Raw genomic sequence first — 25,264 nt, 5'->3', positions numbered from 1 at the left:
GACAGACAGGGGAAAATGGCAGGAGGGAATTCAGGTAATGCTACAATAATTAGGGAGGTTTTTGAAAACATTGAAAATTTACTTCCTGCATGCATCTGCCTGTTAGTGAGAAACTGATTCGCATATTATCAGATTATCTCCAGTTTGCTAATCAGAAAGACTGATAGTTTTACATATACTGTTCATCATACTTGGCAAGGCACTCCTTTATTTCGTAATAGGCTATAAAGGTAAATTTTATACTTCTTTAAAATATCTTTTAGATTAAGCTTTATGTACATTTAAATGGACAAGTATTCAACAATTTAATGTGACTGCTGGTCTTTTTTTTCAGTTGACATCTGGTCTGTGGGCTGTATAATGGCTGAGATGATAACAGGGAGGCCTCTGTTCAAAGGAAATGATCGTATCCTTCAATGAATTTATGACACTAATGTATGAAAATTATCAGAGTTTATGTTATACAGTTCTATGATAATAGAAAAGGCATATTTTGATTTTTATTTTTTTTTTGTAATAGATTGCACAATTCCGGAATGCACATGGAAGATTCTGCTGTAGTATATGGAATTATGTGCACATGTTAGGCCATTTCATGATTTTTGAGATTTTTACCAAAAACGTTATGTAAGTAACATCTAGTGAAATGTTTTAGATTTACAGAAAATATCTAATCCTATAATTTCATTGCTGAGGAACTAAGAAAATAGTTAAGATTAAGCCATAATTCAACCTCAAGTGACACTTCATTGGCAGTATTAGTTGTGATAGTTAATAGAGGATGGTGTTAATAGAAGACAGAAAGAATTCTTTATGTTTCACAGCTTTGTATGTTTGTCAGCTCAGCCTAATAATTTTGCACTGCTTTTTCCCTTGTGGAGTACCAGTCAATAAGTTGCTTATCTGCAAATACTTGTTTACAGAATCACAAAATCACATTTGTTTAATTTTAGTTATATTTGTATTTAAGTACTTGCATGTAAGATTAGGACTTCATTGCATGGATCATAATATTCTTGTTTTGTGAGGAAAAACATAAAAGAGCAAAAAAAATGATGGAAACTATGGAAAAGTAGAATACATCAAATTATTTCAGCTGTACAGATCGTTAGTTCTTAACAAGAAAATGCCACAATGCCTGCCAAAGAACAGCCATTGACTAAAAGTATTTCTCAGCTAATGCTAACCTTGAGCATTCTGGTATATAAATAAGAAAATGAATGAGTCAGAATTTTCAATTTGCACTCAGTAAGAGTGGAAAAGCTAGTATTTTAGTCGTATTGGGTTTTGGAGATTTCAGAACTGTTGGCTGAAGTTCTACAACCTGTGTTACAAAGGGAATTACCCCAGCATAATAGCCCTTGCTGGCCTTTCAGTATATGAATCAGTATTACCTGTTGTTGGAGAAATGCAGCCATGGGTTCAGCTGTGAGTAGGTGCATAAGAAAACAGCTAACTTTGGGAATTTTTGGTTTAGTACTATGAATAGGTTATCCTGCAAACTTGGTATGGGATTTTATTCCTTTCTTTCTTTCATCAGCATTACCCGCCATTGCCTTTTTGTGCAGAGGTGGGTGGAACTCTCATGTTCCCTGAGCTCTGATCTGGCTTTTCATCTGTTGCTCTTACCAGAGTAGCAAACAAGTCATAAAGCTGTTCTCTGCAGCATTAGCCTCCTGTACATACCATGTTTCTTCTTTTAAATAGCTAATATTGTTGCTGATTAATCTGTGCTGGTTTAGTACAGGGAAGATTAGGGAATCTGATGCCTACCCCAGCGTCTCCAACATCTCAGCATCTGTAATTGAGCTAAGCATGTGGGAAATGAAGAGGAAAGGGGTTAATTTTTTTTGTCTTAAAGCTTTTCAGTGTGGAGAAGAACTAACAAGAGACTGGTTTCCTCTGATTTTTGTTCTGTTTGTCATACCGCCTGATGTTCCCTGAGACTCAGATGTCATCTAAGTATTGGATAGACCAGGGCAATGCATGCAATACGTGTGTTGATTGTTCAGATACTCCAATACTTTTGAACTGATTTTGAACAAAAATATAGAGGAGGCTTGATTATATTAGAGGAGTTTGCAGATTATTCAATTATGTGTTCCCAAGTTATAGAATATTTTATTTCAGGTGCTTTCAGTGTTTTTGCCTTTTGCAAGAAAAATCAAGAACTTTCATCTCATTTTTTGTAAATCAGTTCAGTCATTGTACTGTGATTTTTGTTTTATTCTCCAGTAGCGAAGAAACCCACAATTTTTGCAAGGCACTTAGTTTTCTTATGGTGAAACACTTTGTTCCTTATTTCTGGTATTCAGATCTGGACCAACTCACAGAAATAATGAAAGTAACAGGTACACCAACTCAAGATTTTGTTCAAAAACTGCACAGTCAAGATGTGAGTATTCTGCTTTGCATGTTTTACATGTCTTAATTTTACTTAAGCCATGCTCAGTTCTTTGACTGACTGAGAGAATATGTATTGACTACTGAAATGACCCTGGATCGTACATCTCTGCCTTGAAGTGCTTTGCACACCCAGAACAGCTACTGAAGATTAAGGTGGGGACATAAAATCATCAGAACACTTGAAAAATCTGTATGTTTAAATACTTCAAAATTCCAGTATGTACCATATAAACAATTGAACTGATGCATTACTACTTTTATTGGAAATATACTGAAAATATGCACCCATTCAGAAAACTTGGTTGTTTGCAGATGTCTCTGACTTTGTCTTTCCTGTTCTTATGTGGAGGTCCTTCTAGAATACTTAAGCCCCTACTATAAAGAACCTGAAATTATTCATTAGAGTAGCTGTACAATTTAAATACTAATGAATTACTGTATAAGGTTTGCTTTTAGAGATTCTTGTAAACTCACAATTACATTCTTTCAAATGATGCTTAGATATTTATTCTAATTAATATATAAAATATGGAGCACTAATAACTGAAGCTTTACATTATAATTTCTTAATCATGGATTTAAGGCTTGCTTTTTTTTTTTTAAAAAGCTCTTTTCAACAAGAAGGTGAATATAATCAGAGTTTATGCCCCCCCCAATTCATTTGTACAATGTGCTATCAAAGCATTGTTGACTTGCCCATTAAGCATATAGTTAATGTCGTCACATTACAAAGGCAGCAAAGGTGCCTAATTTAATATCCATGTTTCTTTTAAGGCGAAAAACTATATCAAAAGCCTCCCAAAAGTCCAGAAAAAAGATTTTGCATCCATCTTGACGTATGCGAATCCTTTGGGTAAGACAGTTTGTGTGAATATATACAGTTTGTCTTGTTCTTGTGTTTGCATTGATGTCACGGAAACACACACAGAAAAAAATATTAGATGAGGTGATAAACTCAAATGGGATTTATTTGTAACAGACTGCCAACCTTAGCTCTACTTTTTACCAAAATTGCTTTAAGACTCTGATATAATTAACAATCCATAGGTTCAAAATGTTACTTAGGAGTTAATACTGCACTCAGGAATTCTGATGATCCAAAATGTGCAACCACTCACCTAACAAAGTGAGGGCTCGAAACCTTGAGCAGTTTCCTTAGACAGCGTCCCAGCCTAAGGGGAGAGTCCCCAGCTGCAGACCCACTGCTCTGAGAACCGGCTCGAGCTCACCCTCCAGTGGCAGCTCCATTTATACCCTGGTCATATCTGAGCTGTGGTCGTATATGGTCAGGTCAGTTCTCATTGCCTGAAGACTCCACTTTACAACAGCCATATGGTTCTGGAAGCTTCCTAGCTTAGGGCAGGAGTACGTGCCACAGTTGGAGGCAGAAGCAGCAGCAGCAGTCATGTGATAGGTTAAGTGATGGTTCTCCTGCTTTTCTATCTCTTGCTTTCTGTATTTCATAACATTGATTATAGTGGCTGAATTTTGCCAAGTTTAGACTCTGCCAGGAGTCAGATGTTTCTTAGAAGCATTGAAAAAGAAGTATTTTGTGTTCAGTCCAGCATCTGCATAATGATTTTACTGGAGCAGCTTTCTCAAGAGCCCTGGGAGATTAAATATATGTGATAAATTTTTCTCTATATTGTATTTGAAATACAATTCTGAAAGCTCAATCTGATCTACAGTAGAAATGCAAGCAAATAGAAAGCTGACATTTTAGTTATGGAATTAATACATCCTGAGAAACATCTGTGCATTCCTGAGAAGCACTGGCTTGGATTTCACAGATATAAACAGCCAGAAGAGCATAGCAAGTCTGCGTAACTGACATGACCTGAGGCAGCCAGAGCTCTGAGACGGCTCTGCCCAAACCTTATCCATTCCCCAGTGACCTGAACACTCACAAAGACAATTCTATTAGAATATAAATTAGGATAATTGAATCTTCTCAATTTAAGAAGTCAAAATTATATGTTCAGTTACAGTAGAAATAAACATGATTAATAAGAAACTCTTACTCTGACTGCATAGTTAGGTCACTGACCTTCTCAGCTGCAGCAAACTACACATTTCCATTTAGTTTTTAGGACGTTTGTTCCTATCACCTGCGTGGCCACCTGGCTGCTCCTTACATAAAGAACAACTGCTCATGGTCTGGGAGAGAAGGCTGGAGAGAATACATGATGTGGCAAGCAGGAGTTGCAGCATCCTATCCCATACTGCTGCTTCTTCCTTTCAGCTGCTCCACCCAATCCAGGAATGTTCTTTCAGGATAGAAAAACAGAATAAACAAATAATTCATCATACCTGTTTACACTAGCCCATTTTGACAGTCTTAACAGTGGACCTGATCCCAAATCCACTGAACATACAGGATTCCATGGATTGTTTTGTCTAAGGTCAAAAACACGTAGCAGATAAAGTGAACATTGAGATTCTGAGCATGGACAAATGACTTGTCTTAGTGAGCTTCAGAGTGTGCTTGAGCTTGGATTTGGTCACATACAGAGCAATTCTCATTAGCTCTACACCCACGTGTTCCTTCTGCTGCTGTCAGGTTGTGATGTACCTTAGAACCACAACACAGTGGCAATGATGAAAGACAACGAAGCACAGTGGTCCTAGAGCCAGAAGCTGAGAAGTCATTAGGTGAGATGATGTGGCTGTATTGCATACAGAAGCAAGGGAGCACCTCTGCATGGCATCAGGCTTTGTACACAGCCAAGCTTGCTCCTGCTATTTTGTCATGTACATGAGCCCTGCTAGCTATAGAATGAACACTCAATGATTCTGCTTTATAACTCTATGTTTATTTGAAATATCCCCAGTGCAACGTTACTGTGTACAAGCTGGAATCAGTGGTGTGATTTGAATACCCTGTTTGTTTTCTGTGCAATAGCTGTAAACCTTTTGGAGAAGATGCTGGTGCTGGATGCGGAGAAGCGAGTCACAGCAGCTGAGGCTTTGATGCATCCTTACTTTGAACCAATTCACGATCCTGAGGAAGAAATTGAAGCTGAGAAATATGATGACACATTTGATAACATGGATCTTCCGCTAGATGAGTGGAAGCGTGAGTTTAGTTTTGTGATGTTTTCAAAAATAATCAGAAAGGCCATCCAGAAATAGTAATATTCCCCTTTACAAATTACCTTCTCTGCTTTTGATGGAACAGAGTAAACAGACAGCATTAAGATAGAGAAACACTATTGATAAGCAAGTGTTCCTCTTATCAGGTTGTCGTAGTTCAGCCCCGATTGGGACCAGACTACACAGTCTCTCTCTCGCTCACCCCACCCTCCGAGGGAATAGGGAGAGATAATATAAGGAAAAACAGCTCGACGTTTGAGATAAGGAGACAGGGAGAAATCCTTAAAGTTACCGTTACAGGCAAAACAGACTTGACTTGGGGAAAACTATTCATTTATTACTACAAACAGCAGGATAATGAGACAGAGAACAAGATAACCTCCCCCCACCCCTCCCTCTTCCCAAGCGTAACATTATCTCTACTACCTTCCCCCCTCCGAGCGGCACAGGGGGGAAGAGGGAATGGGGGTTGCAGTCAGTTCATCACGTATTGTTTTACGCTGCTGCTTCATGGTCGGGGGAAGAACTCCTCACATTCCTCCCCTGCTCCGTTGTGGGGTCCCACCCCTACGCCACAGTCCTTCGTGGAACTGCTCCAGCGTGGGTCATCTCTTCCACGGAGTTCAGTCTCTCCAGAACAGCTGTCCCAGTGGGCCCTCCATGGGCCACAGCCTCCTTCAGGCATCCACCTCCCCCGGTACAGGGTCCTTCACGGGCTCCAAGTGGATCTCTGCTCCTCCGTGGACCTCCATGGGCTGCAGGGGGACAACCTGCTCCACCATGGTCGTCACCACAGGCTGCAGGGGAATCTTGGCCAGGAGCCGCATTACTCCTCCCCCTCCTTCTGAACTGACCTTGGCGTCTGCAGCCGTTCCTCTCACAAGAAAAGTTCTTCACAACAGGCTGGCAGACACCTCTCAGGATCTCTTCACATCATCCATCTCCTCTCCTCTCCACTTCTTGCAGCCAGGCCGGGCCGAGTTGGGCCCAGTCGGCCACCTGGCGAGAGGCCAGAGGGTGAGGCCTGCAAGGCCTATGAGGCCTGCGCCTCCCCCTCTGTCCCCACTCAGCTTCTTCACATCTTCTCTTCTCTTTTTATTTTCTGTTTTCTCCTTCTTAAATATGTTATCGCAGAGGCGTTATCACGGGACAATCTGCTACCAATCGGCTCGGCCTTGGCCAGCAGCAGGTCCACCCTAGGCCCGGCCGAGACCACTGAAGAAAGGGGAGCGACTTCTAGCAGTTTCCTACAGAAGCTACCACCTTAGGCCCCCCTCACTAAACAAAACCACAACACAGGTCCTCCTGGAATGATCCACAAAGGTTTCTTCTCTGCTTCCTAATAGAGGCTCTCCTTCCCCTTTCTCTCCTTCATGTGTCTGTCCTCCCATCTTCTGCAACGTAGATAAGAAACCATTTCTGTAACATGTTCATTCCATTGGATAGGACAGGTGAACAGATTCCTCAACTGTTCACTCTATAGGACTGCAACGGTTGCTGGCCTTAAAATTAAGTTAGGTTCCGTCAGGAAGAGAAACATACCTATCTCAGCAGAGATTTAAATCTGAATCTAGTTTTCATCTAACATCAGAGGTTTGTATTTTGGCTTTTAAGTGAGGACTTCACTTTTAAAGCTGATTTGCTCAGTTACTCTTTCTGAGGATATTGCCCATTATATTGTAAAGTCAATGCTCAATCCCTTTGAAAGCACCTATAGCATCGCAGTATCGGGCTGCTACTTCAGATCTGAAATGGTGAAAAAATGATCCTTGATTCCCTTCTTACTTTTTGTACTCTTTCTCTCTTTTTTGCCTGAAGAGGTCTCTCTCTTCCTGACCTAGATCAGAGCCTAACCGTGCTGAGGGTTGCACCTTGCTCATGTCTGTTCAGCTCCTTTTCTGACTAGAGCAGCAACACTATGTTTCTTCTGTTGTTTTTCAGGCATTACCTATAAAGAGATACTGAACTTCAAGCCACCACAGACATCTGAGTCAAAGGAGACAGCAGTGTAATTGTGTGACTTGGTCTTTTCAGAACTCAGAAGAAAGCAGGAAAGTTGTAAATGTTTGTGACATTTCAGGTGTATAAAACTTTTCTAAATGAATTGGATGTAGTCTGTTTCATCTGCACTGTAAGCAAGAGCAATGTCTTTTACTCTGCATGTGGAAATTGGTGCCTTTGGGAGTAGCATTTCACAACTATCCAGAAACTTATTCCTGCCTACAAATTCTTCCTTCTGCACAAAAGGATTCAGACTGTGATAACCCAGTGCCATCCTCAAAAGAGTGGGTAGGATTAATTCTTCAACTCAGAGATCAGAAGAGTACAAGCTACCACCTCAAGCAAGCTGAGACACAGAGTATGTCAGAGATGTGCCATGACTGAACTATCAAGGCCACTGAACTATCTTGAATGCAAGAAGTATTCATGTGACTTCCTCTGGAATATTTCACTTTGGCAAGATGCCTGGGGAGGCTAATCAGCTTCTGCTACCTCAGCTAGCGCAGTGGGTAATGGACACACAGCCTGAATGAATGCCTATGTCCCCTGTTCTACGTGAGTGGAGAAGAACCTGAGCTCCAGCCAGTTCTGACAGATCTGGGCAAGAGGCAAGAAGCAAAAAAGTGTCAATGTCCTAGCTTTTTTCAAAGTAGCCAGCATAGCAGGACAATGTTTCACAAACGCACTAGGTGAACAGTCACTGGATAAACAATCGTTGTCAAGGGGTACAATATTTTCCTTCTGAGTACAGTGCAGTCTCTTTGTATAGTACACTAGAGATCAAGGACTTCCAGGGAGAAATTTTTTTAAGACTTTCTAAAATTTTGTAAACTCCTTAGCATTGTAGTATTGAAATTATCACTGAGAAAGTACATCTTCTCAGAGGACATACTGGTTATAGAATCAGTGGTTCTGATTTTAGAAATAAAACTGCACACGGGTCACATTATAGAAAATAAAATTAGGATAAAAATACTAGGCTGCAGCTGTTGGGAATTGGGAATACCTGCAGCAAGCTGTTTTGTTCACAGTGTACAGAGGTGTTGCCAGGTGCAGAATAACAACCATTCCCTTTTTTAGCCTTTTGAACTCATGTTACTCAGAAAAACCCTCAGACCTTCTGGTGAGAGGTGCCTTACTACAGGGAGTGATCTTCCTGATGGGATAGATTGGTTAAACAATTCATGAGTTCCTTTTACTGCCCTCTTAATGTATTTTTGTAGGTGCTTTGTTCATAATAATCTCTCAAGAGGTAGGAAAAATAAATTGCTAAACCTTTGGTGAAGAAATAATTTCTTTGTGAGACTGCTTGTCCTTGTTAAAGGTAATGTCTTTACAATGGACTATTTGGATGTGGATTATTCCCAATGCAATATGCTGTTGTGTGTTGCTATGAAGTGAAATAGTTGTGAAGGAAGACATTTGATCTTAGTAGGTAATAACTGGAAAAGAAGTAAGAAATTACTTGAGATTTTTTACTTTCATAACCAATTTAAACCAGAAGTTTAATCAAGGCACAGTTGTTCTGTTTCTTTCAATGGATATTTAAGTTAAACACCTGTAAATATTAGCATGTGTTTAAAAATTGTTTGTGATGAGCATTGATTAGCTGAGATGGGCACCTAGAGAGACTAAATGGTAACAGAAACTTTGAATTATGGATGTGTTTGGCAAGTCATTAAATACTACAGTTTCAGGAATGCAGATAATGTAATTTGAAACTAAACATTTTTCCACACTACAGGTCACTTGAGGAAGGCACATTTAAGAGTCATACTCCATTTTGCACTATTTACTTTCTGCTTGGACTACACTTTTACATTAAATAGGGACTTCATTTTTTACAGAATAGATGTTTTCTCTCAGGATCACGCTGTGCAGTCCTCTTAAAAGTCATGGGAGAAAAGTGCCTATTGGAATTAGTGGACTTGATAGAGCCAGTCAGTGGGAAATGGAAAACCTCAAAAACTTCTTTGAAAATGCTCCCTCTGTATTTTAAATGGAATTTCAACATCCGAAATTCTAGCAAATATCTGAAGTCTTGAGATAATACATATGGCTCAAATGTTAGTCAAACTTTGAGGGAACATTTTTTTTTTCATTGAAAAACTGCTTTGCATTTTCTTCATAAATATCAGCACTTCAGTGGGCATTTTCAGTTCCCCCTGCCCTTAGGTTTAGTGAAGCCAAGCCCTAAAACCCTCCCCTGGCTGAGGTGAACTTTTCCCTCTCTTAACTTAGTATTGGAGAAGCAGCTAGCATGTATGAGAAAGATGTAGGAAGATAATGTTAGTTTTTCTAGATACTGGAGGAATACAGAACTCCTAAAATATCGGAAGAGAAGACCTTGATGCATGTGTCAGCAAAGCCAGAAGTACTGCTGTGCTCTCTAGTCAGCAAACAGTCTGTAAGGTAAAATAACAAACTTGGAAAGTTTGTCACATCTTGGCAAGATGTTTCTGCAAAGAGATTGAAATCTGCAGCAATAGAGATTACTAGTATAAATAGCTCATTAAAAGCAATGTGAGGTGAAAGCAGAAATATTTTGCATAGGAGGCAGCTGCTGCTTCAAAGGGAGAGACGTTTCCTAAGTTTTTATTTGCTGTTTCTGCTGGTGCTAAGCAACTCAGGAATAAGAACCCAATTTCTGTTTGCCTTAAAGAGAAATGTAAATATGTTCTGCATGTACTTGAAATGTATTGTGACAAATAAAGGTTGGGGGTTTGTTTTTTACACAATAATGGTCTTATTTTTCCCATATGTATTCCCAAATGTGTGATCACTCCTGAAAATAGTACTTTTGGTATAAAGGAACTGTATGAAACCTAATATTGTAGGTACATTTTATGTAATATGAGCTGCCCATGTAGTTTATTTTGGAAGTCAGTCAGACCACAGATGCTAGGCTTTCTCCCATTTTCCAGACTTCAAGTCAGCCGTAGAACTGATCTGATTGTACTGCTGCCACCTAATTATTTCTTACGGCATCTTGGATTTTATCAGACCTTCATTGCATTGAAGACTCATTGTTCATGTTGAATTTTGGTAATGTGGTGTTGTGGGCCAGATGTGGCTCACAGTTTCACTTCTTTATTATTTTCTGGGTTTTTTACAGGATAACACTGAGGACAGTGCTAATATATGTATGTCCTGCAAAATGCGTTCAGAAGATCCACTTTGTTCTTGATTCAGAACTAGCAGGCCTATGAACTGGGTGGGATTCTTTGAGTTTCCTACTTTCTGATCTGCTGTTCAAATACAAATATCAGATGTTTCTGGTCAGCTTCAGGTAAGGTTGTCAGAGAATGGAGCATCTGTTAATTGCTGTCATTCACTGGATCTTGGGATGAAATATTCCTGTAGGGCTTTAGATGGTCCCTGCAGGTGCCAGGGAGAGAATAGGGGCTCTGCTGGTTAATTCTCCATTGCCTGAATACACCATAGGGCAACTGGCTGTAGAAGTCAAATAATGCCAGAAACAGTTTCATGCACTACAGCACTTAAAATCTCCTCCTAAATATTTTTAAGAATTCAGAAGCAGCAGGTGGAGAAGGATCAAGGGAGGAGCACTTCCATCCTACAGACACTCTCTGAAACTTCATGGACTACTAGTTAATGAGCAGCTCTTCCACACAGATTATTTGCAGGCCTCTGGGTTAGGAACATAATGATCTAACAACTGCATTGCCACCTAGCAACCACATGCAGCTCTCAGGCATGGGAATGAATGATGCATGCTTTTTAGCTACCAGGAACAGCATCCCTCCACAAGGAGGTAAGTGGGGACAAAAAAGTAGTTTAAGGTTTCATTATATTTGTCTGCTGCTGTCCTGCTCTGCAAGCAGAGCTCCCTTATGCATAATCTTGCTACCTTTCCATGCTGGAGTTCTCTAGTTCACTCCAAGTGACAAGTTTTCTAGTTCGCTCCATCAGTACGTGATGAGGTGCATTTCCCAGCTAAGTTTGAGCAATCCAGGTATGCGACTCCTGGGCTTTTTATTGAAGTATTTTTGATACACTGTTAGCTTTGAGAGGCAAATTGAGGCAACTGGTGAAGCAAGCAAATGAAGTGTAGTGAAATAAATGGCTCAGGTCCCGTTTGAGAACGCACTGGGTGGTGTTGTGCAGTGTCCTGGGGGCATGTGCTCCTAGGGAGCAGGAAATGTCTCCTGCTGTGTTTGCATGGTGCCTGCAGCAGCCAGACTCTGTCTGACTGACACTTGTGATACCAACACAGCCAAAGACTGACACCTAATCCAACTCAGCCTGGTACTAAGGAGAAACTCATTGATTATTATTATAACAGTAGTAGTATAACAGATTATAAGAGTAAAGTTATGCTCCTTGGGAAACCACGGGCATTTAGCCTACTGGGGGCTTGGGCCAAGGCAGGTTTTTTTGGCCATTTAAAAAGCCTTGTTGGTACATGACAGAATTCCAAGTAGTACCACTTGGCATGTGTCCAACCATTTTGCTGTTCCAAGAAAACTCCTTACATTTCTGGTTGAGAGTCAAGATTGAATTCTCTTTTTCATAAAAATGATAGTGTGCTAGTGTAAGGAGAGAAAATGTGGCTGAGAATTATAAAAAAAAAACATTTTAAAAAGCAAACCCTTCTCTCAAGATGTAGGATACATTATAAAACAAAATTCAGTAACAAAGACTCAAAATTGCTACTCAGGAAGAATCCTGAACAGTGGCTGGAGTAACCAAGTATTTTTTTGTTAGATTTTGAACTCTTACAGAAAACCAAGGAGACTTTTTATTTAATGCAGAGTATTAACACACTATAAGCTTTCAAAAAAGATGAAGCATGACTGGTGCACATGAAATATCTGCTCATCCTGAAGCAGGGCACCTTTTTATGAAGTGGTTTGCCTCCTGATGAGGGGGACACAACACTGCAGGAACTCCCCAGAAAGCATCCTTCAGAAACGTGTGTTGATCTGAAAGCGTGTGTTTTTCCATCTTGCTGGAACAAGTTGATCAAATCAGGGAAATGTTTGGTTCCATTTAAATGATTACATTAAATGTAATGCATCCTGTAGTGTGTTAGCTAGGGTTTTTAATTCTGGATTTCTAGGCAAAAATGTAGCTATAGGGAGATTCATCACAGAGGATTATTATAGTCCTGAGAGTCTCAATCTGTCCATATCACTACTACCGTCTGCACAGTTTACCTAGGTGATGTGTTATATCACATAGGTTTATGTTATTTTTTTCTTCATCTGATATCACTTTCATTGAGGGCTATGACTAAGTCTTCTCTAGGAATGCATTAGGATGTTTTTACCAGAAGAGATTTCTGCTCCTGCGCCCCAGCTCTTGCTGAAGGTGGCAAGTATGTGGCCACTAAGACAAGATAAATGACTGCAGGACATTTTGGGTACCACGACCATGGTGGTGATACCCAAAATGATCCCCTATAGAAGCCATAGATCCATCTCCCTGCCTCCACCAAAGCTACCTTTGACTGTTCCTTGTGTTTTGGCTGGTTGGCTGGAGACCTCGGCACCTGCTGCAGTGGGGCGTGCTCTGGGCTTGTATATGCGAGCCAGTGGGAGCTGTGTGTTGGACACGTGGGCTCTGCACTAACAAACTCACCAGGGCTGGGAGTGTTTCCAGGTGCTGAACTTCAGCTGCCTGCTCTGTTAAATCACTAACACAGTTTTGGCCCGGGGCAGCTGGGGTCTTCCTGCAACTCCCTCAGCACAGCTGAGGAGCTGGCAGTGGCCAGGTGGTGCTCCTGACAGGTAGTGGGATGCCATCAGCTGGCTTTGGAGGGTAAGAGACTTTCATAGTGCGGAGCTGGGCAGTTTCTTGCCAGTTGGTCTTAGATCTGGCAAACTGCTCCGGGCATGGTTAATTTATTAGCACAGACATGGCCACAGAGCCAACAGTGCTTGGAAAATTGTGCTCACTCCAACCTCATGGGTGCATATGACTCTTTGTACTGTTGTCCTCTAGCCATAAAATAATAAAAATGCAGCCTTTGTGAAGTAGTTGTTGAGGAAAGTTTGATGGTGAGCTCTGCTGTAAGAGCTATAAGCACATTCCCGGGGGCTCCTGGAGGCTTGGCTGCTGGGGCTGGAGGCCAGCTCAGAGCCAATGCAGCCAAGGGCAGCCCCTTCCCGGTGGTGACCCTGAGGAGAGGCTCTCAGGTATCGTGGAGCCAAAACGTGGCTGGGGGAGCTGCTTCCAGCTGAGGCTCTCGCCTTGGCCCTCCCTGAGCTGCAGGCCTCACTGCCGCAAGGCCATGTGCCTGGCCATGGGTCCCACCAAGCCACTGATATCCCAGCCTGGCCTGTCCCCATCGCCAGGGAGGTTCCCCAGGCTGGGGCTGGGGCTGTCCCTGGCTGCCCTGCTCCCTTCTGCCCTCACCTAGACGTGGTGGTTTACATTAAATTAGGGTCAAGTTGAAAAGATTTATTGTCACTGCTCCAAAATAAGATGGAAATAACATGTATTTCCCTTGCCATTTGGCAAATCTACTGTAAGTCACTGCGAGTCTCTCATTTCTTATTAACATGACTTTGACCAAGTAAATGTCATGACAGCATCATTTGCCCTAATAAAGTTTTTCATACAGGAAGGAAAGTTATTGCAAGAGAGCACAGATTTCCTTTAAACAAAGAAAAGACAATACAGGAGGATTTTTCAAAGCCATAATAAATGATTGGACTCTTCTGAGAGATAAAACTGCAGCAGTGAGAATATTGTGAATGCTGAGATCAAGTCCTGCCAGCAGAGCAGGAGGGCTAAATCATTAGGGACACAAATGAACTCCCAGTCCCACGACGACATGTTACAGGCTTTAAACATAACTCCCCTTACAACTTCTAAACACTCTGTTAATGCTTTACATTAAGCATTATCAGAATTATCTGCTGAATTATCAGAACAGGTATGAAACTATGACTATATGTAAACAAGTGACTACCTGGAGACTAAAACAAGTGGGATTCTCTTCACAATCAGCTCACTATAACTATAATTACTACAGCTACTCAGTATTGCCATTTTAAGTCTCTAAAACAGAACATTAACTACTTTTCCTTAGCTTTCCCCATGGATTTTACAGCCTTTTATGCTTTATGACTGGATTAGTGGTTTTGGTCACCTGGATTTGATATGGGTAATGTTATGAACTTGCTGCATGTCTTCCAGCTTTCGAATTGCTTTCCATAGCTAGTGTTTGGCACCATTAAATTACTTCGGAATATAAATTATTTATGTAAAGCAAAAATTCACTTTGCGCTGTAACCTTAAATCTCAGCAGTGGGGTAAGCATGACCTCCTGTGAGAAAATGCTCAAGAAAGGCTGAAGAGCCGAGCTAAGCAAGCAGAGAGCATTGCTGTGCCCCAAAGATTGACTTGTCCTAACGTGCCACATTCATACCGAAGATTCCCTTATGGTGAATAAATTCTTCTCTAATCTGGTGATGTGGCATCATCAGCTGGTTCATACAGCCTTTATGATAAATTAGTAGGTTTAAAGAAGACTAAATCTCTCTTTTCTTTTCCAGGAATCTTAGAACTTAAAAACATGGGCATGTCAATAAAGCTGGTTATGAAGAGCCTGTACCAGAAATGGTCCATTCCTCCTGGAAGTAGGCAGAATTTGAAGCAGTATTTCCCCTAGTTTTTCTGTGTTAGTTTTATCTGCTGAAGTAGTGTTCTTACCAAGTAAATCAAATGCCACTAATCCTCAAAAAAGTAGCCAAGTGAATGTTCTTATGCATGTGGGCATGGACCCAGGCTGGCTTCTCCCACAGGGAGGGAACAGCCGTGTAAGGACTCCAGTAAGCACAGGGATAGATGTCGTCTGTTCACTTTAAAGCTTGGTGTAGGCACCTGCAGCATCCCCTACTGGAGGCAAGATAGTAGGATGAGGGTATTTTACTTAGTCAACCATATGGCAGAACAAAGTACCTTCCATACCAAATCCTTTTCTAATATCATGTCCCCAAACCAAATATTTTTGTATAACCTCCTTAAAGATAATTCACAAAAAAGAGTGGAACAAGTGGCCTGTTTATGTTGGCCACCTTTATCAGTCTTGCTCACATGAAGGAATGCCGTCAGAACTGCACTGACATCAATAGTATGTATTGTAACACTCAGTGTAAGCAAAACAGGCAGAATCTTGGCTTTCAGGATATAATCATGGGTTATGGAAACTGTCATTGATCAGGGAAAAAAATACTACTCAGCATAACTAAGGATAGCAAAATCTTACCCAACTGTTTTTGTTTTTTTTTTTTTTAGATAAAAAAAAAAGGGAAAAGAAATACAGAGCATTTATCCACATACCCAAGTGCTCAGGTTACACTCTCTGGATGTATTTTCTAAACATACGTTTCTCTCTCACCAAACAAAAAAACTCTCTTGCCCTTGTACATTTAACAGTAGCAATGATGTAGTTGAGATGTAGATATAACAAGGCAAGGCAAGGGGAGTGGTGATAGCTTTTGTCAGACAGTCATAACCAGGGGGAAAAAAGCTAAAAGAAGCTGTCAGGCTCCTTTCAAGGTCTGAAACTAGAGCTGCAATCACGAATCTTTTGTCTCTGGATGCTTCTGAGTCTAATTTCAAAATACCTTCCCCTCTAAACTCTTTGCTCCTCTGTGGTTTCCATAATGAAAAGAGCCTCCTGTGGATACAGTTATCAATCTTTGGTCACTGCAACCAGCATGAAACCCTTAATGCTATTTAGAGAATGAAAATGGTTCCTAAGACAAAAAAAAAAAAATCAGTCTCTCCTAATTAACCTTAAATTTAATCATTTCTCTGGTTCTCCCTCCCTGAGCTTCATAAACTAATTAGAAGTAAACCACAATTCTAAAGATCGTTCAGGTACTGGTTGATTTTGAGCCATTTCTAAATGATTGCTCTCTAACTTTTCCTTATTTATTTGCTCAGCTCTTGCCGTTGTGTAGCTATTTAGGATGGATGCACCTCCATTTCATTTCCCAGAAGCACCATTGGAAGAAAAAGCTTGCCCTGGGATGAGAGTAAAGGGCTGTGAAAGCCAAATGACATAACATTTCACAGGCAGGCCACGCATGGTCTGCGCCCAGATTAGCAAATGGGCACTGGAGTCCTGGACCCTCTAATCCTGGCCTGCAGGCTGAAGGGCTCTGCCCAGATATTTAAATCCAAATAGGATTTAATCATTAGGGTGAAGACTTCTTTATCAGTGAACTTCTCTTTGAGATAGGGTAATAGAAACCAAATATCTTTGATCTCAACTGAGGCCATGTGTGTGACACAAGCCATGGTGAACGGGAAGGAACCTGCCATCTGCCCTCTGAACTCTAAGGGACTGAAGGCCCAGAGAAAGAGGAAACTTGGTTCTTTTCTTCCCCATCTTTTTAAAGCATATTGCACCTATGCTTTCTGTTTGAAGGCTGATTTGTTGGGGTTTTGGTTTTTTTTATATTGAATTCTCCCCCTTTGCAGAAGATTTAAAGTCTGTTGTGAACGCCAATGGGGCTGTCCCACAAAATGGGGGGGTGAGGATGAAGCAGTTGATTTGACTCTCAGGCGTGCTGTGGGAATCATTATGGCAATATAAATGCTCTCTATAGGAGCAATTGCTGAGGTTTTGCAGCTTTTGAGGGCCCAGCATCACAGCATTATGAGAAGGCGCTATGTAACCCCATTAAGATGTATAAAGATTTAGTAAGTGTACAAGATGCAAAATCTAGTTACTTTTACGTAAGTGTTCTACTAGATGTCTTCCAAAATGGACCAGACTTACAAACTATTTACAGTATGACAACATAGAGAGAATCATAAAGGTTTGATTCATAAAAAAACATAAAGGGCTGTTCAGCCGGGAGAAGAGAAGGCCCCAGGGAGACCTTATAGCAGCCTTCCAGTAGCTAAAGGGGGCTTAGAAAAAAGGTGCGGAGAAACTCTTTAGCAGGGCCTGTTGCGATAGGACAAGGAGTAATGGTTTTAAAATAGAGGGAGGTAGATTCAGACTAGATAGAAGGAAGACATTTTTTACAATGAGAGTGGTGAAACACTGGAACAGGTTGCCCAGAGAGGTGGTGAATGCCCCATCCCTGGAAACATTCAAGGCCAGGTTGGATGGGGCTCTGAGCAACCTGATCTGGTTGGAGATGTTGCAGGGGGGTTGGACTAGATGACCTTTAAAGTTCCCTTCCAACCCAAACTATTCTATGATTCTGTGATTCAAAAAGAAGTTGTGTCTGTGAAGCCATGATCACTTTTGATGTCTGTCTATGATAGAATTACAGAATAGCTTGGGTAATACAGCTAACGCCTGGCATGGTCCTGCCAGTCACCTGCCACAGTGCTGGGCTCCTGCTCTCTCCCCTTGCTCACTCCTCACACAGAGATGTGATTCAGCTACACATCTGTTACACCAAAGGCCAGTGACTTCATTCACTGAACCCTGAAAAATGTTTTGAGTTCCTTGGTATACGATATCTGATATACGATATGAGAAATACTGAAGAAAAGTAGATTAGTGGCAGCTCTAATAGCAAGTGTGTCTTTCGGCAGAGTAAGAAGGTACATTAAAAGCTCCAAAAGGCTGTCTTTTGCGATCATCCTTTTCCACAACGTGCGTGTAAAAGAATATCTAAAATAGGGAGAGTGAAGATAGATAGAGAATATTCACACCTTCAGTGAGTACCCTTTACCCGTCAGGCACAGAGCTCAAGTAACAGAACAGAAAAGAACTATTCCCATCAAATATTTGCATAGCAATCAGGTAAAAATTATATACCATGCACCTATGAATGGACACACTCATTTGTGAAGCAATGAGTTGCTCTCCTAAGTAATTTGTAATTGCCATAATTTAAAATATATTTTATTTTCTGTGAATCCCCAAACAGTTTTTGAATATTAACTATACACATACTTGAGTTCAGGACACAACTATTTCTTTTAATTAAGCTATCCAAAGTTTAGTATGCACATGTGTACTTCAATGAAAATGTTTGCAAATGCTTTTAGAAAAAAAAAAATCTCTTTCCAAAACTATGCTGACATAGAAACTTAATAATAAAGGCTAGGATTTATCCAGAATTTTTTTTTTCTTTTTGAGATTCTAAAATATATATCTACACCCTTAAAAACAATAGGAGTCATGACTTGGAGATAAATTTGTGATCAAAAAAGGCTGCTGGGATTCTAACAACCAGAATCTGAAATTCATGTCCAGGATGTAATTCTATTTCTTGAAAAATCTTGGTTTTAATCTCAGTTCACCAAAAACATCTGCAACAGGAAAACTCGTTTTGAGTATTTAGATTTAAACACATTTTCAATGCTTGGAAAGAGATTACATTTTACCATCATTATTCAAGAAAAAAAAAAATAATGCTAAAGCCAGTGGGAATTTTGCTTAGAGAAGATTTTACCATAATATCTACTTCAGATATTTGAAGCACATTTATTTTTTTGTGAAACTTTACAAACATGATTTAATTTTGCTTATTCAGCAAAGCATTTAGGCTGAAGTTTGACTTTTAAACAGATGCTTCAGGTCCGCTGTCTCCCAGGGCGTTAAAGAGAAGCCAGCCTGGCCTGCCATGTCCTGTTACAACATCAGATGCGGAGAGCCTTTCCTCCGGGTGGCTGGGATACATAGAAGTTAGATGCAAAATGCCATCAAGCGACTTAAAAGGGCTGGGCTCCAGGCGTGCTGGAGTCAGCGAAGCACTCACCCACAGTTTCACTTGCTTAACTGATAGAGCTATCTCCAGTGACAGCCAGAAGCCAGACATAATTTTCAAGACTTAATGTTCCCGTCTTATCTTGATCAGTAGCCACAGACAAAGAGAGGATTGGGGGGAAGAGACAAGATGACCCTGTTTACTTTCTCAATAGACTACAAATAGTTGGTATGTACTTGCTGTTTACTTGTAGCCCAAACAGCTGTTCCACTGCCTTCCTATGAAACGGTCTTGAGAGAATTTGTACTCCCTTTTGTTCACAGAGGTTTGGAAACAAATTGGTGTGCTCTCTGTTTAACCCCACTTTTTATTTCATTTGCAGTTGCTTGTGACAATGCGTGAGCGGGGACTCGGCTACAACAGAAATTTGACAGAGAGAAAACCAGCATTGGCCCAGCTGCCAAAAAAATGCAAAAACTACTTAAGTATAAAACAAACAGGAGCCTTTCTGCAGAGCAAGAATTGTGCCTGAAACATGTGAAACTCCATTTGTCAAATTGTCCTTCTTACACAAAATCAAATCAGACGAAAACTAAATTGAAACCCAGTAAAACTGACTAAAAACTAAAAAGAAAAACAGGCAGTATTAGCCAAACCGGCGAACCAATACCAACCAAAAGAACCCACCAACTCCTAAGAAGTTTAATTTTTTTACCTGGGGAGAAACAGAGAAGAGTGGCTGTTACTACTGGCTTTGTGTGGAAGGTGCTTATCCGGTACATGATCAATGGCCTAAAAACCTACATTCAGACAGCCTGTGTTTTGCTCCCACCTGAAAGCCATAATTTGGAATTTGCTTACCACTGGGACAAAAAAACCCCAAACTGTTGAACCTGCCACACTGCTTATGATTGAAGAGCAGAATTCCACTTTCTTAACCAGAACTGTGTCAATGCTTCTCTCCTCCTTTCAGCCTCCTTGAAAGAAAATCACTTCACACAGCATTTAACCAACACGGTGTTCACCGTAAGGCCGTGCTGTGCAGCACACAGGATATGGCCTGAATGCAGTTTTGTAAGCGTGCTGCTAGTAAGCACAGGATTTCAGTTCTTCCCCTAAAATCTCTTTACGTGACATGTCCTGCTCTGCAGCAACCAAAATATTGGACACACAAAAGCGGAATGGGTCAATGAATACTGCGATGGCAGAGCTCTGAGTTGTATGCTTGCGTGAGCCACCAGCTGATGAGCAAGTCACCTAATCTTCCTATGCCCTTTCTCCATTCCTGATTTACTTGCCCTAGGAAATGCAACTTACCCAGTTTTTGTTTAGTATTCAGCACTCTTGTGCCTTTACGTGATACCGTTGGAATCTGTGTGGGTATTTACGTGCCTCCTCCCCACTCTTGTAGCATCCAGCATCCTCCCGGCACTGTTAACCCAGGCAGTCTAGGTGTGGAAAAGTATGATGCAGCGAGCAACAGGAAGCTTGTGGCAGAATCAGAGACTAAGTCTGGGTCACCCAAAGCATCAACTTTCTCTTTCACTATTAAAACAAACTTTCTTCTCAGTTACTCAATTAATAGTAATAAGGACAGAGCTCAGCACGCCAGGGCAGTGAGCCTTTAACAATTTGCATTACAGATTCATAAGGAAATAATTTCTATCCTTTAAAAGTTAAAGCAATGCTAAAGACATTGTGACAAATAAATTAACAAGGCCTTTTCAAAACCATCTCTTCTTCTGCTCTTTTACAGACACCATATTGTGGACTAATTGTTTTTTTAATAAAGCAAAGGAAATGTTATTAAATAAATCCTGCCCCACAGAGTAAGGATGTTGGTCCAGCAAAGCTGTCACCAGAGAGAGGACCTCCTCACCGCATCCTTCTTTGAGATTTGGGGTGCACGGTTACAAGCTTTGATCCTTGTCTGAAAGCCTTGCAATTAGACCTCAGATAAAAATGACTCCAGTGGAATATTGCAACAAATGTTTAGATTAAAACCAAAAATCCCTGCATCTGCTAGTTTGCTCTCAAACCCCTACTTTCTTTGAAGAAAAATTCAGTCCCGTTTCTTACTGGGGTCTGATGGGTGGCTCCTGGTTAATCTCTGTCTGTCTCCCTGGTAACAGCCAAAGGAGACACAGAGGTGGGCAGGGAGCGAGCCTCCAGTCCCGTTCCTGTTATCAGGGCCCATCAGCAGGTGACCATTGCTCATATCCAGGGACAATAAACACAGCCCGGTGCTGAGGGAATAACCACACAGCTTTCCTCAGAAGTCTCAAAGAGCATTAGCTGGACTCCAGATTTCAGAAGGAAGTTTCCCTAAACCCTCAGGTCTTGTATTTTATGCTGTCCCCTCGAAATGTATGCAGACACTGCAATTCTCGCGATAGTTTGCTAAACTAATTTTTTTTTTATTTTATGCAGTCTTTCTTCAAGCAACCAGTACACACATATATCACTACTATTAGAAACACTGCGCCCCTGTCAGCTTTTGTGTAATTTGAATGTTTAGCTGGTGACAACAGTAAATCAGAGTTTACTGTGTTCCCACAAGTAAGCTGTGTGTATATTTGCCTGACTTCTTTTTTCCACACCATGAAGCCAACACCTGACTGACCTGAAGCACTCTCCGAGCAATGGCAATTTACTTTGCATGTTCATTTTTAATAACTCTTCTGCAAGACTCCTGCTAAAAATGATAAATGATAATGACTTGCTGTCAAACCAAGTTTCAAGATAGCATCTGCTCATGAAGAACATCAGAATAATTAAGCCTAAACAGAAGCACAGCCGAAGTCTCTGCCTTGCTTAAAAGCAGCTTGTGAGCATAGCGAAAAGAAGTGTCAAATGGGCACATTCCTTAGTAAATGAGGACGCTGAAAATGGCACAGGGTAAGGAATTTGACCCAGCTAACATCTTGAACCCAGTGACTGTCAGAAAGAGGAATCAGAAGCTCCCATAAATGATGCTCTTTCCTGACAGAAGGCGGCTAGCAAAAATGACTGAATTACAGATAATGCTCTGGCTTTAAATCCAGCCTTAAACCCAATGCAGTCATAGGTGTCCAGCAAAGACATTTGTGCACATTTTGTTCTCAGAGCTGATAGTGGTCCTTCAGCCCTCAAATGAGCTTCATCACTCCTGACAAACACGTAAAGTCCTGCTGTTTCCTGGGTGAATGCTACTTCAGTCAAAACAGCACGAAAACAAGAAGAAACAGAAGCAAAGCAGATGGCTTGCCATTCTTCTGGTGGTAAAACCATGGAGTTTTCTCCATGCCCTGAAATCTCCCCTGCTCCCTGCTGAAGCACCGTGCCAGACGTGGCTGAGTGGTGGAGTGCAGCTCCTTCCTCACCCGCTGAGGTCTTAACCCTCCTGTATGGTCGGGCCCTCAGCTTCCAAAGATGCCACTGTACTCACACAGAGAAAAATTATTTTCTTGAGCATTACAAAACGATGACCCAATGAAAGTCAGCTCATCAAAAACAAGCATCGAAAGATAGCTGGCCTCCTTTGAGACATATCTGAGGCTAGAAGAAACTTTAAGGCACAGGTCTGCGCTGGCTCGTAAATGACCGACCCCCTGTGAAGCCCCGGTAGGAAACAGTGACTCAGAGATATACAATTATTTATTTCTAAGACAGCTCCTAAGGAGACTAAGTTCATCAGGAGAGGTATTAGCTCTTATTAGATCATCTTCGTCTCACACACTCTCATTATGCCTGTCTCTGTTCTGTCCATTGGTGGTGGCCCATAGCTCTCAGATGCAGACCTGCTCCACAACCCAGCACGCCTGGTCTCGGGTACAGCCAGAGCTCAGCCCAGCACAGGCCTAGCGCAGGGCGGTTTGCAAGGCACTCTGCGGCGGGAAGGGGCAGAGCAAGCCCCTTCTGCGGCACCGCCGGGCTGTTCTGGCAGAGCAGCGCCAGCACAGCTAGCGACTCCATAACCCCTCACATCCACTCAGGATTTAAGATGAATCAAGTTTTTCTGTAGGCTGTGAGACAGTCACAGAGAAAAACATCTAAATAATTGAGAGACTAAATACTGTTTCTTAATATATATTTTATGTCCCTCAGAAACGTGCGTGTAATACCATGCCCCACATGCAACGGAAGGGCTTTCTTCATCAGAGATCTTGCCACCTACTTTCAGATAACAACCAGATGAGGAAAGTGCAGTGGAAGAATACAATTGTGGCCAGAAAGGAATTTGATTAATTTCATAAAATTATGGGGTGACTTGGCAAAGACATCGGCAATGTGGATGGGTGCAGAAGCCTCCTGGATAAGGGGGGACACTTGTATCTGGAGTCCAGTTTTGCTCCAGTTGCTGAATGCTGAAGTGACGCCCAGGTAAGCGACATCAAGGTGTCTGCCAGATCTCCGGAGCCTGTGTGAACTGAGTTCTGCACACTGGGCAGCTGTGCCTATGTGTAGCAGGTCAGGCTTGCAGCTTCACTCTGAGCGCACGCGATGAACCAGATGATACAGGGAAACCATTCAAAGAGGCTGTGCAGTTGGCTTGGCCTGCAGGTCTGCCCTCTCCCCTGTGTGGAGCAGCTTCATGTCGTCATTTCATTGCAAAATGGTACGTGAAGAGCAGCTACGTGAAGGGGTGGTCCCTAGGGATATCCACATAGATTTAGCAAGAACATGACTTTTACCGAGTTTTAGTAAGGCTCTTCACCTTCTTATGGAATACATGGAGCAGCTGGCAAAGGCATGCTACCATCAGGCCTAAATCAGCCTGGTCAGGTATTCAGTTCCTCTGCTGTGAAGTAGCAGATACGGAGAAATCACATTTATTGGAAAAAACACAGAGCTGGCAACAAAACATGCAAAGAAAAACTGACGATTCTTTTAAATGTGTCTTTAGTCCCTGGAACCTTGAATGTTATCATTTTTTTCTGACATATTTAAACAGATATTGTAATTTTCCCAGTAGCTTAGAGTAAAGAAGACAGCTAAGGAGGAATCAGTGGGGGGTTGTCATTGATTTCAAAGATGTTAGGATTTATAATGTAACATTTAGGAATAAACATGTAAATGATATGTAGTGCATCGTCTAAATGTACTACACCTAGGTATAGGCACAAAAAGCTGCTGTTTCTGATAAATGTGTTTCGATCAAGCATCAGTTATACCAGCTGATGCACTATTATGAACATACTTATTTTAGTCTGATAATCAAGCCAGATATTTTACAGTAGATCCACCTACGTGTTTTTAATATCTAAACATTTCTGCTAATAAATAATATAATAAGAAATTGTAATAATAATTAACACCCATAACTAACTGGAAAAATGTTTTAATCAAATTAAAAATTTCCACAAAATGTTTTGTTTAGATCTTCAACTCTTCTAACTAATAATCTGACTTTTCTATTCATAATAGGTAAGCTACACATTGCTTAGATCCTTTGTCACCTTAACTGATTCCCCAGCTTCTCTATAGCAAAGAGCTGTTTATCAGTACTATATCAAAGACAGTAATGAAGTACTCATTCAGTAATTCTGTTAAGTTTTAAGTTAAGAAATTTAATACTATTTTTCGTGCTACAAACAAAAAGTACACACCTGATATTATTTGCTTCCATACAGCTTAATGTAATTATAATTTATTAATAAATTGGTGAAATGCTGCATTATTTGAGCAATTTTAAATGTAGCCAGGTTCATTTGAAATAATAAAAATGTTTCTCTGTATGTGTAACCACCTTTTCAGTCTGAATAAATACTGATAGTCCTACAATATTCAATCCGCCACTGAACTTGCATAAATGAAAGATGCGAGTTCTGTAGCCATCTGATAGGCATATACTCCAATCAGTAAAACAATTCTGTATTTTCTAGTGTCTATTAAAATTAATAGAAGTTGGGACCTTTAGTATGTCACAGGATAGGGATCCCAATTTCCAGACAAAATACTTGGTTAATAGCGGGAGGCTGTCTCTTTTATAGCGCTTGACCAAAGAAAGTGCCTCTTCTACATTGTAAAACAGTGGCAGAGACATGGGCAATTAGCACAAGCAAAACATTTTCACTTGATAAGTCAATCTGGGCTGGTTTTTCTGCCTGGTCAGCAGTGTCTGAAAA

At 41.0% G+C, this 25,264-nt stretch overlaps 1 protein-coding gene across 2 annotated transcripts in view; it reads left to right on the top strand.

The window, feature by feature from the left end:
• Window positions 1-19,689, top strand: part of MAPK12 (mitogen-activated protein kinase 12) — a 54,334-nt gene extending 34,645 nt beyond the window's left edge. Inside the window, exons 8-12 of one of the 2 annotated variants that reach the window (XM_086747065.1) lie at window positions 335-406; window positions 2,316-2,395; window positions 3,181-3,259; window positions 5,309-5,482; window positions 19,540-19,689. In XM_086747065.1, coding sequence (XP_086603191.1) covers window positions 335-406; window positions 2,316-2,395; window positions 3,181-3,259; window positions 5,309-5,482; window positions 19,540-19,559 — 425 coding nt within the window. In that variant the 3' untranslated portion in view covers window positions 19,560-19,689. Of the gene's footprint in view, window positions 1-334; window positions 407-2,315; window positions 2,396-3,180; window positions 3,260-5,308; window positions 5,483-7,440; window positions 10,242-19,539 lie in introns of those variants that run through there. The other variant, XM_086747074.1, reaches the window with a different exon arrangement.
• Window positions 19,690-25,264: the final 5,575 nt, after the last annotated feature.

The sequence above is a fragment of the Chlamydotis macqueenii genome, chromosome 1, assembly GCF_036417535.1.
Source record: "Chlamydotis macqueenii isolate bChlMac1 chromosome 1, bChlMac1.mat, whole genome shotgun sequence".
Lineage (NCBI taxonomy): Eukaryota > Metazoa > Chordata > Aves > Otidiformes > Otididae > Chlamydotis > Chlamydotis macqueenii.
Note: the sequence above shows the minus strand (reverse complement) of the source record. Positions and strands in the feature narration are given on the sequence as shown.